Source organism: Aythya fuligula, chromosome 1 (assembly GCF_009819795.1).
Source record: "Aythya fuligula isolate bAytFul2 chromosome 1, bAytFul2.pri, whole genome shotgun sequence".
In the NCBI taxonomy this organism is placed as follows: domain Eukaryota; kingdom Metazoa; phylum Chordata; class Aves; order Anseriformes; family Anatidae; genus Aythya; species Aythya fuligula.
Window position 1 is genome coordinate 205104171 of NC_045559.1, and position 17026 is coordinate 205121196.

The window sequence follows — 17026 nt, forward strand, 5'->3', positions numbered from 1 at the left end:
ATTCCACAACCGGGTTAAAACCTTTTACCTAGGCAGCTATAAACACCATCGAGTGCTTCCAGCACCGCCTCGGGGGGCTCTGTTTTACCGTGGGGACGGTGCCAGCCCTGCCGACGATGCCACCCGGCGATCCGAACTACACGGATGGTGGAAAAGAAGCCAGAAGCACGCGAGCAGGATGCTCTCCGATGGTATTTCCTACACCGTGACCCACAGAGGAGGCTCAGCACCTGTAGGGGATGTATGGCAGGCCACGTATTTCCACGCCGTGCCCCCCAAAAAAACACCCTAGCCATTTATTCCTATCTTTGCCGGAGCAGCAAGAGCTACAGAGAGCAGCAGGCACTCGCTCGCCCGGATCGTATGGGCAAGACTTCTCTGCTGTTAGCACGTCTGTCAGATCAGCAGAGCATCTTTTCTGCCTCTGCAGCTGCCATTTGGACTCCTCTCCTGGCCTGAGCAACCTTACATTTCCTCTCTCCCTCCTCTTTCTCAGGAGGGTAGGCAGGGCTGGCCGATAAAAGGCCTTTTATCTGGATAAAACCGAACAAGTCAGCCACTGTATACGCGGGGTCTTCCACTGAATAATCATTTACGGTAGATTTGACTTAAACATTCTCTCCCTGTGCTGTTTTTCTTAAAGCCGTCAACACATTCGGGTTTGTGCAGGTCTCCAAGCGCGACTTCCAGGGCTGCGAAGGGGAAGAAGGGAGCATAGATTTCAAAAATAGTGAAGAACACGCTTACTGTACCCTTTAAAGTAATCCTCGGTCTAAGACAAACAGCTGTAGCGGCCAAAAAATCTGCCCAGTTTACCTTACATCCATCTAACAAACCGCTGGGCGTCAAACAGAAAATCTGGATCACTGGGTCAGGGACAGCTCTCGAACAGAAAGGCTGAAAGGTGCCTCCTGCAGAAATATACCCAAATATCGTGCCAACACGCGGACAAATTAACGTATTTTGGGTGTTGTACTGCAGGTTAAAGGAGCTCTGAATTGATTTTGTTGTTGTTGTTCACCAGTGAAGGCTGTACCCTCGGAAAGTTATGGTAATGTGAGCTGAGAGATATGAAAAGTCCGACTACTCTGAGATTTCACCACCTAAAATACATGGAGATTGGTTAGACATAGTCCAAAAATCCTCTGGTTACTATGTAGGAGGTGGAATCAGACATTCAGCCCTACAGAAGAAAGGAATAAGTCCTTATTCCTATAGGAATAAGTCCTATAAACTGGCTTACAGATGTTATACAAACAGTTGAGCATCAGAAGAATTAACCCGCTGAACCAACCACCTGAACCTGAGGATAAAATGAAGAGTGAAGCTCCACGTACCTTCATTTCTGCGTGGATTCTTTTTTATTTACAAACATTTTCATTTTAGTGACACTCTCTGGAGTACTGTTTAATTTGGGGATTGCTGCCTCCCTTAAATGATGGCCTTCAGTTGTAAAGGAGAAGAGGCTCGTTAGGTAGAACAGCAGCGTTATGTTAAAATGCAAAAGATTCCTTTTTTTTTTTGTTTTAATTGATGGTTTCAGAACAAATCCAGTGCATAAATGCAAAGACAAGACAAAAGAGTGTTAAAAGACAAATGGCTTTTGCCTGGTTTATGGTGTGCTAGAATATGGAGAAAGGGATGATGAGGAGATGCTCACACTCCAAATATTTACCTCGAAATACGCATTCATAGAAGGTTTGAGGATCTTTGAAGACCACCTAATCCATTTGCAGGTGCCTTGACAGTTTACAGGTCTTCGCACACGAGTCTCGGGTGCATTTCCCAGCCCCAAGGAAAAGTGACACCACCCCAAAAGCTGACGCCACCCCAAAAAGTGATGAGGGGAAGGGAAGGGAAGGGAAGGGAAGGGAAGGGAAGGGAAGGGAAGGGAAGGGAAGGGAAGGGAAGGGAAGGGAAGGGAAGGGAAGGGAAGGGAAGGGAAGGGAAGGGAAGGGAAGGGAAGGGAAGGGAAGGGAAGGGAAGGGAAGGGAAGGGAAGGGAAGGGAAGGGAAGGGAAGGGAAGGGAAGGGAAGGGAAGGGAAGGGAAGGGAAGGGAAGGGAAGGGAAGGGAAGGGAAGGGAAGGGAAGGGAAGGGAAGGGAAGGGAAGGGAAGGGAAGGGAAGGGAAGGGAAGGGAAGAGCAGCCTCCCTGAACCTTCATGCTAGACCTGCTTTGAGCAGGATGTTGGACCAGATGATCTCCAGCCATCCTTCCCACCCCAAATTATCCCGAGTCTAAAAGTGGGAGTAGAAACACAGAGAAGAGCCCAATGTCCTTCATCCCTCAACCTCCTTTGTCCCTCTCCCCTTGCCTGCTTCCATCCCCATCCTTCACAGCAGCTTTCTCCCTACACACGTGGCCCCGACACATTGCTTCAATGCATTTTTGACTCATTTTCCCTCATCTTTTATCCCACTCCAGCCTCCCCAGTCCTTTTACAGCACCCCAGGAACATCACAGGGACAATCCTAGGAAGCAGGAATTAGCTTTTGACCAAGGAAGGCACAAGACTGGGATGAAACAAAAGGCTGCTAAAAACCTCTCCCCACACACCAAAAAAAGGAAAGAGGGAAAAGGCCCTCAAAAACCAGCGAGACAGCGCAGGACAGGAGCGAAAGGGCTGTGAAAACATGCCTGGATTAAAGGATTAAGGTTCCTGTTGGATCCTAGAGGATTTTAGGACAGACCTATGACTCGGTGTGGGTACCACTACGACGCCAGAGGCCCGAAGTTTCCACTGGGTTTATTTTTAAAGCTCAGAGCCGTGCCTAGCCTGCCCTCTTAAATCATAGGAAAGAGCACGGCAGATAGCGGGAAGGATGACTGGTTGGGCTGAACGCGTTAAAAAAAGAAATTGAGCTTCTTGGGGAATTAAAAAAAAAAAAAAAAGAAGCCAAAATGCTAATGCGGTTCGAGGAAAAAAAAAAAAAAGACACACACAAGCTACAGTGCAGAGAACAGTGATGCTCACAGAAGCAGCTCACAGATAACTCCCCGGGCTGAAAGACACACTGCCCGCTTCACCAAAATGCAGAGAAGGAGTCAAAAAGGAGCAGCTTTTAGGGGCGCCGTCCCTTCATCGGGATGCGAAGCGTTTCCATGTATCAAAATTCCAGGCAGGGGGAGCTTACGAGGGCAGGAACTGGAAAGAAAAATAACTGCTAAAAGCCAGCCCGGAGAAAGCTGCCTGCATCGGTTCAGAAAAAAAAAAAGAAATAAAATAAAAAATGTAGTTTCTTTATGAAGGGCTGGCTTTGTGGAAACGGCGTCGGTCTAAGCCTAACAACCCCTTTACAAGGAACTAGGTGTTTTCACTGCAAATAAAAGCTGACAGTCCACCTCTGTTCCTAGAGAAATACTGGTTTAACTTCAGGAATTCCACAAAACCCCGCAGAAGATGGCAGGTTTTACAAAAACGACAAGCTTTTCGGAATTATTTTTTTTTAAAAGGACAACTCTTTGGGTCTAAAGCATTTCAGATTGGCAGCCAGCGGCGAGACAAATCCTCGAGCTGCTACCTGACTTTGTCCCCCACCCTCGAAGCGTTGACATGCGGCTCTTGGAGGACGGCAAGTCCATGAAATGACTACCCAAGAAATCTACATCAGGACAGAAAAGCACCCATAATGTTGTTGGGAACGTCACACGCAGACCCATAGCCTTTGTTACACGCCGGGTATATTATATTAAACATTAAACGGGCGTTTAATATAGACAATCCTAAAGAGCTGCTTGTTTGGCAGCAAAAAAGGGGAGCGTGCACGAAGAGGCTGGGCTGTGACAAGAGCAGAATAGGATGGATAATCCCATTATAACACCTGATTTGTCAAACCGGGCTCGACAAGTTCTTCTAACTTTCACAATGGTGCCCGTAACCATTTATGAAACGGAGCAGACCGCTGCTTTGTGGCGTGCCCGGCCGCTGATTCTCCATGCTTTGTTGGGAAGAATGGCTTGAATAGCTCCCAAAAGCCTTTCCACTTCATCTTCTTCCACCCCTCGCTGATGCCCTGTTGTTTCCAGCGGTGCTCGGCTACAAGAGGACGGGACACAAAGGTGGCACGGAGCAGGTGGTGTCCTTCTGGAGCCAGCAAGCCCTGCTGCCACGTTACACAGCACCAGCTTCCTTGGCCATGAAGTCAAAGCATGGTTTGGGTTGGAAGAGACCTCAAAGATCATCCAGTTCCAACCCCCTGCCCTGGGCAGGGATGCCAAGCCCTAGATCAGGTTGGCCAAGGCTCCAACCAACCTGATCTTGAGCACCTCCAAGGATGGGGCATCCACAGCTTCTCTGGGCAACATCTTCCAGTCCCTCACCTCCCTCTGAATGAAGAATTTCCTCCTAACCTCTAATCTAAATCTCTCCTTTTTTATTTTAAGGCCATTCCCCCTTGTCTTGCCATGATCTGAGCAACGAGTCGCTCTCCATCTTTTGTGCAAGTTCTCTTCAAGGACAGAAAAGCCTCAATGAGGTCACCCCAGAGCCTGCACGCAGTCCCTACCAAATTGAAGATTTTTAAGGAAAATTGGAAGGAAAAAAATAGACACTTCTTTAGAATGGTTGCTCATCAATACATACATATTTTTCATAACCTAGACTGGGAAAAAAAAAATGTTTCCTCTTAATTTTGCGTCTGGACTGAGTGAATCCAAAGCACTTCCAGAGGCCTCCATGGATAATCCAGAAGAAATTTCATAAAATAAATGATGGCGTAGAATAAAGATGAGTTTTTTGGGTCAAGGAGATGCTTCAAAAATACTTTTTCCCTGGTAGAAAGTGTTCCTCCAGGAAAAAGGTCCAGAAACTATTGCTAACTGCAGGCCACCTCGAGCTAGGAAAACGTTGGATCATACAATTTCTAAAACCTTATTTATTAAACAGAAAAACAAAGCACACAGCATGACAACTGCTCAGACTTCTACACAGAAGAATGATTAAGTTCTTGGACTGGAAGCCAGGGATTCTTTATAGATCATTGATTTTGACCTCAGTAACTTGTGTAAACAGAGGAGGGCTCGAAGATATGCAACAATTCTCTCTTTTTGAAATAATTCTCCCAAAAATGAGAAAAACGACCAAAACTAACAGCAAGGAAAAACACAGAGAGTCCAGAATGAATAAATTTTTCACATAACTAAACAAAAGCCACAATTAATGTAGAAGGATTTAAGAAAAGAGAAACAAAATAGAAAAGGGAAGAAATGAAGGCTACTGAGAAACTCAGAGGGGGAAGTGGAAAACTGTTGGCTGATGGAGTGATGGACAAGGACAGGGAAGGGGAATGAGCTGTATTTGTGTTCCCTACATCTCCACTATCAGGTGAAGAGATTAGATTTTATAAATGGACTTCAACTGATCGGTATCTATATTCTGTAAAGTCCCTGTTTGCTTATGTTTCTAACGCAAAACAATCCATTAGTACCACGGAGAACGTGCAAACAGAAAACTCGGACACAAAGCTCACACCTTAAAAGAGAAAACTTCACAAACTGATGTTTATTTCTATAAATGTTGTAATACCAATTAGCCAAAAGACAAGACAGGTGTCCACGGAGATGTTCCCTCTCATTTAAGAAGAAAGATAAACATTTTGGCCAACTGGTTTCTGTTGTTTGCAAGAATGAGAGCTAATATTTCCATTCAAACCCACTCGTGAATATCTCCCACCATTTCCAGTGTATTATAGTTGTAGGTTAGTAGGTGAAGATTGCCGACCTATTATACATTAATGAGGTAGACAACAGATTTTCATAAAGCATTTGTCTTAGTACCTAATTAAACTTTAATTTCAAAACAAGACTGGGTACCAATAACTAAGGCTTCACAGCTGTCAAAAAAAAATAAAAAAAATCATTTGTCTACAAAGAGTTCTTCGGAAAGCAGCACAGCACGTTGAGGGGTTGGAACAGGATGATCTTTAAGGTCCCTTCCAACCCAAACCATTCTGTGATTGTGTTTACTCAAAGAGCCTGAGATGATTTTGTGCACAGATGGGCTCCACCAGCCCAAGCCCACAGGGCAGGAAGGGCAGGGAAGTTCCCAGAGCTGAAAATTCAGATCAGACCTTGCATTACGGGACTCCAGCGGCTGTTATCTCTGTCCAGGTAAGGAGTGAGCTTTCCTAAGCCATCCGCAAGCACTGCAGGGAGCAGCTGAAGCTGGGAAAAGGCTTTGCATTTGCAGAGAGCCTCCCTCCAGGCGCTGGGATGGAGAGGCTGCGGCTCTGGCTTGGGAGAACATTCAGCAGCGCTGGGGGCAAAACTGTGGTTTTCCTATTTGGTAAAAAGAACCACTGAGAAGTCATTAAAATGCTGTGCAATGCTACTGAATAAAACACCCCCCGCAGAACAAAGCTGCCTCAAACCTACAGCCATGCTTTGGACCTCCAGGATCACTTCTTGCTGTCAGCACAAACCTGGCTGCCCCAGCTCCCTGAAGATATCCAGGACAGCACGCTGCAGATAACAAGATACCTGCTCTTCTCAAAAGCAGGACTGTATGGAGAAAACTCAAAAAAAAAAATTAAAAAGTTATTTTTTATAAATATTTTTCATCTTCTTAAACAGGAATGAGAAAGCTGACACCTGCAGAAATGCAGTGAGAGCACCAAAAGAAGATTTTACTGATTTTTTTTTTCCCCTAATATCTCCTACAGAAAGTTTGGAAATGCAAGGAGGATACACCTGAGAAAGACTTCAAAGCAATTTGCTGTCTTCCATGCAGCTGCTGTCAAGTACACCACGATGCAGACCTGCTCCTCTCGCTGCCCAGTAGGGAAATTTGTGGTGCACAGACTGCTCACCTGCTACATGCAGAAGTTTCTCTGCGGAGGAACTGCAGAACAAGAGCCAAGTTTCTCCAAAAGATAAGCCTGAGAAGCACTGGTTTCCATACGCACGCTAATTCTCAGCTAAACTCCTCCTCTCGTGATCTGGAGGAGAGAAGTCAGAGCTCTTAGCTCCCTACAAGATGAAATGTGCTCATACATCTTCCCCCAAAAAAACACCCTTCAAAGGCTGACCTCGCAGGTGTTTATCTTAGAGCCCTGCTTAATTACTCAAGTCATCAATTTCAGACCTAAAGCATAAATAAGACGAGTGTCTTAATTACTGCAGACATCCTTTAGAGAGAGATTTCCCGCGGCAGCAGACCTCGCACCACCCACCTAGGATATCCTCGAGTCCATCACTTAAAGCAAGCTGCTGACTGCTCGATCCAAGGCTGCTGCTCATCTGTCCCCAAGCCAGGGACCCACCCTTAAAATCCACAATCCCTTCCTGCTCTGAGGCCACAGTAAGCTCCTGTCTCCTTTGGGAAGAAAAAGAAAACAAACGGACTAGCAGCAAGCTGCTTGTAGGGTCTCCAAGGTGGCTACCTCACGTTTATTTGATCCCAGCCCAGTGGGAGTTGGAGGGGAGCTGCTTTCACCTCCAGTTTTTTTCTGTTCAAAACCCATCCTCAGATTGTGCTCACCAAGCTGCCACCTGGGACTTCTGATTCATCCTGGGAAACTTGTGTTTGGGTTTACCAAGCTCTCCCCAAGCCTCCCAGATGCTGCTGTCCCTGTGCGGTGCCTGCCATCCTCCCCCTCTTACCATTCCTACCGTATCTGCCCAGCTCCTCAGCTTCCTTGAAAATCAGTTTGCTCCACCTGGTGTAACAGAATAATAGCAGAACAGGAGACAGCTTCCCTTTCAAGAAAGAAAAGTGTAATCTCCCACTAAAGCACGGCTTACCTCTTTCTGATACGCCAGCACAGGCACTGTAGCAATAAAATAAAATAATAAAATGCTTGCACAGCTCCTCTGTAAACCTCAAAGCCTTTTACAAAGCAAGGGAAGAATAAGGATTGGAATTCTACACCTGAAGCAAACGTTGCATTAATTGTCAAAGGCTTCTGTTTAAAAAGTAATTCAGAAGACCAAGGATCTACTTCCTATTTCTAGGAGACATAAGTTATATATTCTAAGAGACATAAGATAAAAGTTGCCCAAGTTAATTCAGTTTCTCTAATTCCTTTATAGGGAAATATCGCCCCATTTCTAGTATTCTCATTACAATGAGATACCAGTTCATTTTTGCAAAGGTTTGGACTACCTGGTAAAAAAACAAAGAAAAAAAAATGAATCACAGCGCAAATTAGTAAGAAAGGGGCAGGATGGTAAAATCTCTTTTTAACTCCTAGAACATTAATTCATTGAAAAATTATTAAAAAGGGTCACTGCCTCTTGATTAGAGCAGTGCAGCATCCTTGTCAGAAGACACTAAGATAAGGGCCAGCTTCCATCTTCTGAATTCAACCAACAGAAAAGCGATGTAGCAAGAAGAGTCAGCACCTATTTGGGCACTGCAGCCCATATATATATATTGGATACCTAAATAATATGTATGTAATTTATTATTTTTGTGCTTTGTGGCTGCATTTTATACACACGTACACAGAATTTGCTGCTGGAATGCTGCACAGTCTTATTACTTCCTAGGAAATAGGTATTCACTTTCCTGATGCCTTGAAAAAAAGTGCTTCTCTAGTCGTGCAAAGCGAGGAGAAGCTGCCAAAGGTAATCATAGTATCTGCTTACATCCACCCTTCCTCTTACCTTCACGGTTCCTCCCCTCCACCCTCTTACTCTGGCAGGCTGCTTCTTCCTTGGGCATTTATTTCACATTATTTTAAGTCTCCTCTCCTGGTTATTGCCACTGATGCGCACAGCACCAAAGGACGAGCTTATGCTTCACTCATAACGAAGAAAAATGTGTGGATGTGAACTGTACCACCCTTCTTTCCCCCGTTTTTAAAACATTTTTCACGTATCAAGTTTCTCTTTGCGCCAGGCTAAGCAACGAGAAGGAATCAACACCGAGTGACCTGTCCGCTCCCTCCAGATCACAGATAAGGCACCTCCTCTTACTGAGCACGTCTCTTCAACGTTAATTTGATCTCCATTAAAACAGAGAGGAAAAAAATAGTGTTTTGTTTTCTTTTTTTTTTAAAATCTGAGCAGAAACTTCTACTTGCAACTCAGTTCCACAGCTGCCAGCGTGGTCTCTCCTCTTTCTACAGCACAGATGTCTCCAGTTTAGGTAGCAGTTAGCAGCTGAGTTGGCACGTGCTGGAACAAGCAGCACATTTCACAGCTCGAGCACTTTCCTGGTTATTTGCAAGCTCCAAGAGATCCAAGAGATACACCCCAGGTCGGTTACCTCGAGTCACATTGTGCTCCGGAGAGCAAGGACAGCTAAATATCAAGCACAACCAAACCGTGACAAGGAAGGCAGAAAAGAAAAGAAAGTCTTAGAAAGACTGACATCTAATAGGAAGTGTTAAATAATAATAAAAGGTAGAGATGTAACTATGGGCTCCCCCCAAAAATCTCCATTTTATCTATTTGGTATGCTAGGTAAAACAGGTGGGATTTTTTTGTTTGTTTGTTGTTTCTGGGTTTAGTTTTTGGGTTTTTTTTTACTAGATAGCTGCAAAAGTACATTGACCAAGTTCTGCTTTTATAGAATATTTAGCCACTCATTTCAGCTGGCTTATTAATCACAGAGAATAGCTAATAATAATAGCTAATAATCATGGAGAATAGCTAATAATAATACAGTATTGCAATTTAAATGCTATTACTAGGAATACTATTAATGGAAAATGAGGAGCTTTACATACTCTGAAGTCAGAATATCACGATAAGCCTTTAAGCACGTATTAAATAACGCTGAAAACCCGAGCAAAGAGCTGAGTGTGTTTGTAACACGTCTAGAAAGGGCCCCAGGACTGCAACAGTGGGGTCAGCTCATCCCATTCCTCCCATCCGTACTATGCAGAGTCTGGAAAAGTCAGTTAATAAACAGAAAACAGCTCAAAAAAAAAAAAGGTTGGAGGATAACAGGTAACAATATGGTGAAAAAGCCTAAAAACTCCTGGTAGGATAAGGCACGGAGCGATTTACATACAAATCCTGTAATTCATCACATCCACCCGAGCCACTTCCCATCTAATTAGGGATAAAGTCTAAACACTGAGCCGGGGTGTTTTTACTAATGTTCGTGCAGGTTCTCCCCGTCCACACAAAAGCACACTGTATAAAAACTTGGCACCCCAGCCCAGCGCATCGGAATAAATGGGTTTTCTTAAACCAACAAAGCCTTCGGTTCTGGAAAGTTATGGGAAACTTATTTTTACTGTCCGCCCTTCCACTTTATTTATTTTTTGAAGCTTGCCAAAAACGTCCTCGGTTAAATATCCCGAGCAGCTCCCTGCGAGACGATCTTAAAAAAAAAAAAAAAAGGTTTCGAAATCTTGCTTCAGGAACTGGCTACGGAGAATTTCCAGCTCCCTTTAAACCCGGCTGAAATGGAACCTCCTGCAGTCGGTGACGATGACTCCGTGTTTATTTTGAGTGCAGTTTCCCTCACCAGAAGGCTTTACGTGAAAATTTGTTGCCGTCTCAAGAACAGGAATCCTTCTTCATGCCCAGGAAACGCCCAGTGCTGTTCTTGAACTTATCGGGGACGAGGAGGCGATCCCACAGGGCTTCATTCTCGGGAGCAGCCATCCGACGAGCCCCCGGTGCTGCAGCTGGACTGCTGGAAACGCTGGGGGTTTGTTGGTTGGTTTGTTTTTAAATGCAAGCATTTGAAAGCCTCGCTTGTTGAGACTGAGCCTTCCAAATCGGAGAACTTAATTATTTTCCAGCTTCCCGAGACCTCCCTTCAGCAAACACCAAAAAAGCCTCCGCGTATAAAAACCCTTTCCAGCGTAGACCATTTGTGATTGACCTCAACTCCTCCACGTCATAACAAAAGAAATCACTACAGGATACCCGTTTTTAATCAAAGCTTCATTCAGCAGCTATCGATTCTGCTGCATTTAATCAAATGAAGTGCAAACGCCAACGTGATCGATGCAAATTCACGCCAAGAACTGGAGCACCAACGCCTGCAGAGCCTCGTACCACCACCACGAGCGCTCAGATGAAGCTCAGCACCCATCCCACTTGGCTCACTTACAACTTAATTATTTTTTATATTTATAATTTATAATTTATTTATAATTACATTTTTATAGGCAACAACTTAATTATTTTTTTTTCCTGATACCACGTTAATTTAACCCATAGATCAGGGCTGGAAGCGTCCTAGTGCTAACCCGTGCTCTCAGACTCCACCTCTGCCCCAGAATCCACAACATCAGGCACATCTCCAGCTGTATTTATTGTACGTTAAGCTCCACAAATTCCCTCGCTTCTATTTTCTTCTACTTTTAATCTATTTTAAAATAACGTATTTTTAATCTGTTGTACTTGAACGTGAGCTCTAGGAGCCCTTACTGTCAGTTAAGCAGGCAGCTGCCCCTTCTTGGATGCTTTCTAATTTTGGAGCAAGGGAGAAAAAAAATCCAATCCTCCCTCCTTTCTGACAAATAAAGCAAAATTCACTCCACTCCCTATCCCAAGCCTTAGGTCAAATCTGGTGGCTCTTATTCCAGCTGAATGGGAAGCTGCCCTTTCTGAAGAATGTAGATGTTCATTTACTTTGGACCAGATTCGCCAGAACACATTTCTTCTCCAGCTGACCTGATTTTACCGCTTACTCAAACTTTGCACCAACTTCTGAGAAAGCCTGAAAGCATCGATTGACTTTCACGGAACAATTTTTAAGATGTTAAAAACCTTTTCTTTTACCCAAGAGCTTCCACAAGCCCAAGTGTCCACGAAAACACAGGATGGGCTTAACTCCTGAAGAAGCAAACCGCCTGCTTCAGAATTTCAACGGGTTCTTCGTGCTAAGCAACGTAAGGAAAGGATGCACGACAAAAATATACTCAGTGAGAAGTCTGCTAATGAATAAATCGCCTCCAGAGAACAATGCCATAGACGTGAAATTTAATCCAGGACCTTACCTGTGCATATTCCTTCTCAATGGCAGCTCTTTTCTGACTGAACGCTCTGAAAAACAAAAAAAGTTGGGGAAAAAAAGCCATTAATACATGCAGCAATACACTACAAATTCAATAATTTACTCAGAAGGAGTTTGTGCTAGGAAGTCTTTACAGTCAGATGAGCAACTAAAAAGCAAAATTGTTTGACAGCTGTGTACCAGCAGCCTAGCAACTCGTGCATATGTGAAGTCCGCACGCAGTGTTCACATTTCCAAGTTTTCCTGGACAAATTCAGTTCCCAGGGCTACCGTGTAAATACCATTTACTTCATTAAAGGCTCATCAGCTTTCCCCTGGTACAGCCCAGGGAAGAATTTTGTGGGAGAGGATTTGGCTTCGTGCATCTAGGCTTTAAAAACACAGCCGTATTGCTTCAACGTAGTGTTTTGTGCCTGCAGCTGGGGACACGAGGCTCGTGAAGCCCTCGTGGTGCCCCAGCCACGTCCTGGTTTGCCCATCGTCACCTCTACATCACGTCAGAGCCGCTCAGCTCAAGGCATTTTTGTGTCGTCGGTGGCTTGGTGTCATTCCACGTGCAGCCAACAGCACAAGAAAACCTGATTTTGTGTAAATTAATTACACAATAATTATGGTGGCTCAGAAAACAATCCTCAGGAACATCCCGTAACGAGGTTAACACCAATAAACACAAACGAAATGAGTTCTGAGCAGGCTTTCTGCTCCTGCCTTTCACCCCCAAATAACATCCAGGGCATGACAGGCTCGGCCAGCACAACGCAAAGCAAGACCCCAAAGGCAAGGGGAGAGCTCAAAACTCTTCCAAGATCCACGAGATCCCCAAAGAGCTGGCCCTATTTCGGCACTGACAAGGTCCCCATGCTGCACAGTTGCCCAGTTGTGCCAGGTAAAGGTTCAGATGCTCGTAGAAGACCCTCTTTTTAAATATTTAAGGTATTTATTGTACTACAAACCCATTCATTTCAGGTCTTCCAGTTCCCAAGTCCAATATCCCAGCCAGTTCAGCAAGCACGCCTGAAAACACAATTCCCTTTTCAAAAGGATTTGACTTTTACAAGCACAAATGGCTTCAGAGGTAGCTACGAGGAATACCCAGAATATGTTATCCACACTGCAAAGGTAACGAAACAAGCAGCCGACTTCAAACCCTAAATCTGGGAAGACTGCAAGGCAAAGGCCGTTATTTTCTAATTCTCAGCTAATCTTATTTGGAAACATATAATCAGAGCTAAATGCTGGGGGATAGTCGGTTTACACAAAGCGTGGATTTGGAGCCGTGTATTTCACCACGAGGCTGTTTTTTTTTTTTTTTTTTCTTTCCATACAAAACAAATTCCACTTAAACTAATTGCATAACAATAATCGTGACAGGCTGGAAGCGTAAGATATCCCCTACAAACCTTCCATATTAAGAGGTTTACACTGGAGAAGAAAAAACAAAAGCCTTCAACCGGCCCCGGTATAGAATTACAAAATACCATGCAAATCAAATTTACCCACAAAACCGACAGAAATTTTGGCCTCGGACTTGGCACGCCTGCAAGCTCCGGCACGAAGAAAAAGCCCCGTGCAGTAGCAGCTCCGTAAAGGAGCAACGTTTTAGAGCAGTTTTAGGTTTTGCCCTGTAAAACCCTGCTCAAAATTAAAATAAATAAATAAAAGAGGCGGCAAGACGTCACGTCATTCAGTTTGTACAACACCGAAGCTGGTGTTTGATCTGTGTTTGGGGGAATAACAAAAAATGGGAAGCGCTGCAAGGCTGGCAGCATCAGCCATCTGCATTCCTTGAAGCTGCTCCGTGCTGCTTTGTGACTGCATTTCCCTCGATTAGTCAAACACAAAGCTGGTTTTAACCTCGGGACAGTTTATCCAGGAATCCTTTTATGACACCATAAATACATCACAAAACACGCAGAGATATGAGACCGAAGGTAGGCAGATTTCCCAGGAGAAATTATTTCTAGCAGAAAACAAGAAAGATTCCCTAATAAATGCATCGTGTTTTCTTAGCTAGGGAAACTGGAAAATTTTCCTGTGAGCATCTGGGATGGGATGTTCTTACCCTCACTGTCAGTCAGGATGGACAAGTTCATTCACATCAGGAAACGTTTGGCTCCTGAAGTTAATAAAATCCTCTGCTACTGGAATGGTTTTATGAAATCTTTTAGTGGGTCTGCAGGAAAGCAGTGATATTTAGGGTTTCTTTCAACTAGGATGTATTAACAGCTATTAATACACTCACAAACTAATGGTTAATTAAATCTAAGAGACGTTAGACTAATTGTGCACGCAGGGATGTTCAGGTTTTGTTTCTGCACAGTAATTCCTAAGCACTGGCTCTGTCCTGTGACCATCCTCATGCACTATGCTTATTTTCTTGCTCCCACCAAAACCAGCTCAGCGGCATTTCAACTCCTTGTCTGTTTAGAAAGACAACAAGAAAGAATAAATGCAATGAAGTTCGACAATATTTGGTGTATACTCTCAAGCTCTGCCCATCTAACATTTTCACTACGATGCTTGCCACGATCCTCGTATTGCAAGGAAATCCTGACTTAGCCCCTTAAGTCTCCAAAAATGAAAAAAAAGGCAATAAAAATTACACTCACCAGCAGGACAAGCTGCCACTGTGTAAAAACCATCGTGTTATTCCACATTCAGAGGGCGACCAGGCAACTGTCTTTAAAAGAGCCTGCAGCTAGGGAACACCACTGCATGCCCGGGGAGGGAAGTCTCATCCAAGTCTCATCGGGGAAGTTTTCCCAATGGTTTCAACACAGGAGATCTAAAACTGAGCGGCAATGCCAGCCTCCCACATCATTTCCTTGCATGCTGCTGCCTACAGATACTCACTCAGCTTCCTGATATGGCTGGGAAGGACGAACCTAAGCCTGGAGGGATTACCAAGAGACGCTTCTTGTGAAGTGTGACCAGGAGGAGAAGTGGTCAAGTGGCAGCAAGCGGCCAAAACGCAAGCAGTGATCTCTCCAAAATGATTAGTGTGGCAACGAGAGCCACAGGTGGGGCTGGAAAGGACTTCTCTTCCAGACTAAATACTGGTGGTATGGGTATCTGAAGAGGAGGAGGATGGAAGTGGTTCTGCTGCACAGCAGGACTTGACCCACCAACATCTCTCTGGTACGTTTCTCACTCTCAGGTATTTAAAGCACTCACCAACAAATAATTTAAAACAAGAAATGCAATGAAAAGTCCAGGTGCATTTGAAAGTTTTCACCGTAAAGAAGCTTAACACCACGGAGTTTAGGCGGAATGACGCACGAAGGCGACGTCCTGCGGGGCTGTCAGGGTCACTGGTGGGTGGCTGTCCCCTGGGGTGGCATCACCCAAAGCTCCCATTTTCATAGAAATCCGTGCTATAACACTGCAATGTACATTAATGCTCAGCCAGTCACACAAATCTGAGGATGAAAGTCGCAGACTACGCGTTAAAAAACAAAGCACGGTGACGTTGAATTACCCTATATATTAAAAAGCTCATTTAGCGACGTTTAGAAAACTATGCAGCTAGACAAAATGTAAAAAGACACTTTATGTACAGGTCTACATGCATAAATAAGGATTAAAAATAAAAGGAGGACTGAATTTGTGTACGGTGAACATATTTCCATTTGAAGGCTGAGAGACTCAACAGCGAGCCAAGCAGTGACCTGAACCACATCTGGAACAAGTCGCCGTGAGAAGTCAGGGCACACGATGGTCAAAATCCAGATGAAGAATCGGTACAACTCACCCAGCAGGAGCAGTTTGTGTTGATACAGTTTTTGGGCTGTGGATATCCGGGTTAATTGTTGGGGAATTTTACTGAAAAAAAATAAAAAACCCTACAACGTATACATCAAACGCAAAGGACTTGAAAGCGTGCAAATCAGCAGCACATCTGAAACCTCCCAAAATATTCAGCCGTAGCAATGCACCTGTTTTCACTGACCTTGACCTGAGAGTCTCCAGTGAACGCTAACAAAAGGAAGGAGCAGCAAAGGAGCCGACACAGCCAGCTCTGGAGACAAGATCTCCCGCGTCAGCAAAATGTGCGGCACGGAATTGACACTTTCAGCACCATTCATCCGAAAGACGAAGAAAGGAGACGGGTCTGGGGGGAATTACACACGCACACCCTTCACGGTGTAGCTCTTCAAGCTCTTCTTTTTATTCTGTAACGCTAACAGAAGCGGAATGGCAAAGACAGCATCATTTTCTCCTTGCCAAGCTCACTGAGTTGACAAAGTAAAATGCACGTTGAAGATGCAGATCAATGGAGTAGGTCTGCAAAGCTCCAATACAGTAAGAAAAAGGATGGAAAAAAAGAAAAGAACTGAAGGAATAACAGGTTTTGCATTGTTTTGACTTTTCTTTTTAGGTGTAATTTCAAAATTCAGTTTTAAATGATGCCATTTACCCCATCAAGTGGGATCAAAGTCAAGAATCGCAGAGCACCTTGCAACTCATTTTACATTAAATCAGTCCAAAGCGCAAGGAGGTGAATCAGCAAGTAGAGAGATACCCAAAATTTCCAGCTCCCCCCAAAAACAGATCAAGAATAATTCATGACATGTGGGATTATGCCAGCAGAAACCTAAGAGTTCCCAATTTCTCCCTATAACATAGGGAGTGCAAGTGCACTCAGTGGGCAACGATGCCCCAGCTACTACTACATTGATTTAATTATTTTTTTCTAAGATGAAAGGAAACACACATTCCTAGTAACATTAAAATAAAAAGTAGGAGCTGAATGTTTTATTTTATTTTTAAATCAACCCAACCCACACACACCGGCAGAGGCAACCCCAGAAAAAGTGAACGCCAAAATTCTGTGCCAGGGAAGAATCGGGCAGGTGCTTGCTTCGAAGTGTTCAGTCTTTTTGTAGCATTTTGGAGAAGAGCCGACCAAAAATCACTACGGAACAGCCTCAAAACCACCTACTTAGCAGTGAATAAATGCATGAACACAGTCTCTCGGCAGAAAAAGTCCCGATGCACCTCAAAAAAAAAAATCAACCTGCCTGTGACAAGTTGAAGTGCAGCGTTAGACATCAATTCCCTGCCTCCCTCAACAGACAAAGGGATCCAGAATGCCTTTTACTA

General features: G+C 44.2%; 1 protein-coding gene across 3 annotated transcripts in view; it reads right to left on the reverse strand.

The window, feature by feature from the left end:
* Positions 1 to 17026, reverse strand: part of FCHSD2 (FCH and double SH3 domains 2) — a 136145-nt gene that overhangs the window by 95666 nt on the left and 23453 nt on the right. For all 3 annotated transcript variants that reach the window (XM_032188328.1, XM_032188308.1, XM_032188317.1), the window contains exon 3: positions 11907 to 11952. In XM_032188328.1, coding sequence (XP_032044219.1) covers positions 11907 to 11952 — 46 coding nt within the window. The remainder of the gene's footprint in view (positions 1 to 11906; positions 11953 to 17026) is intronic.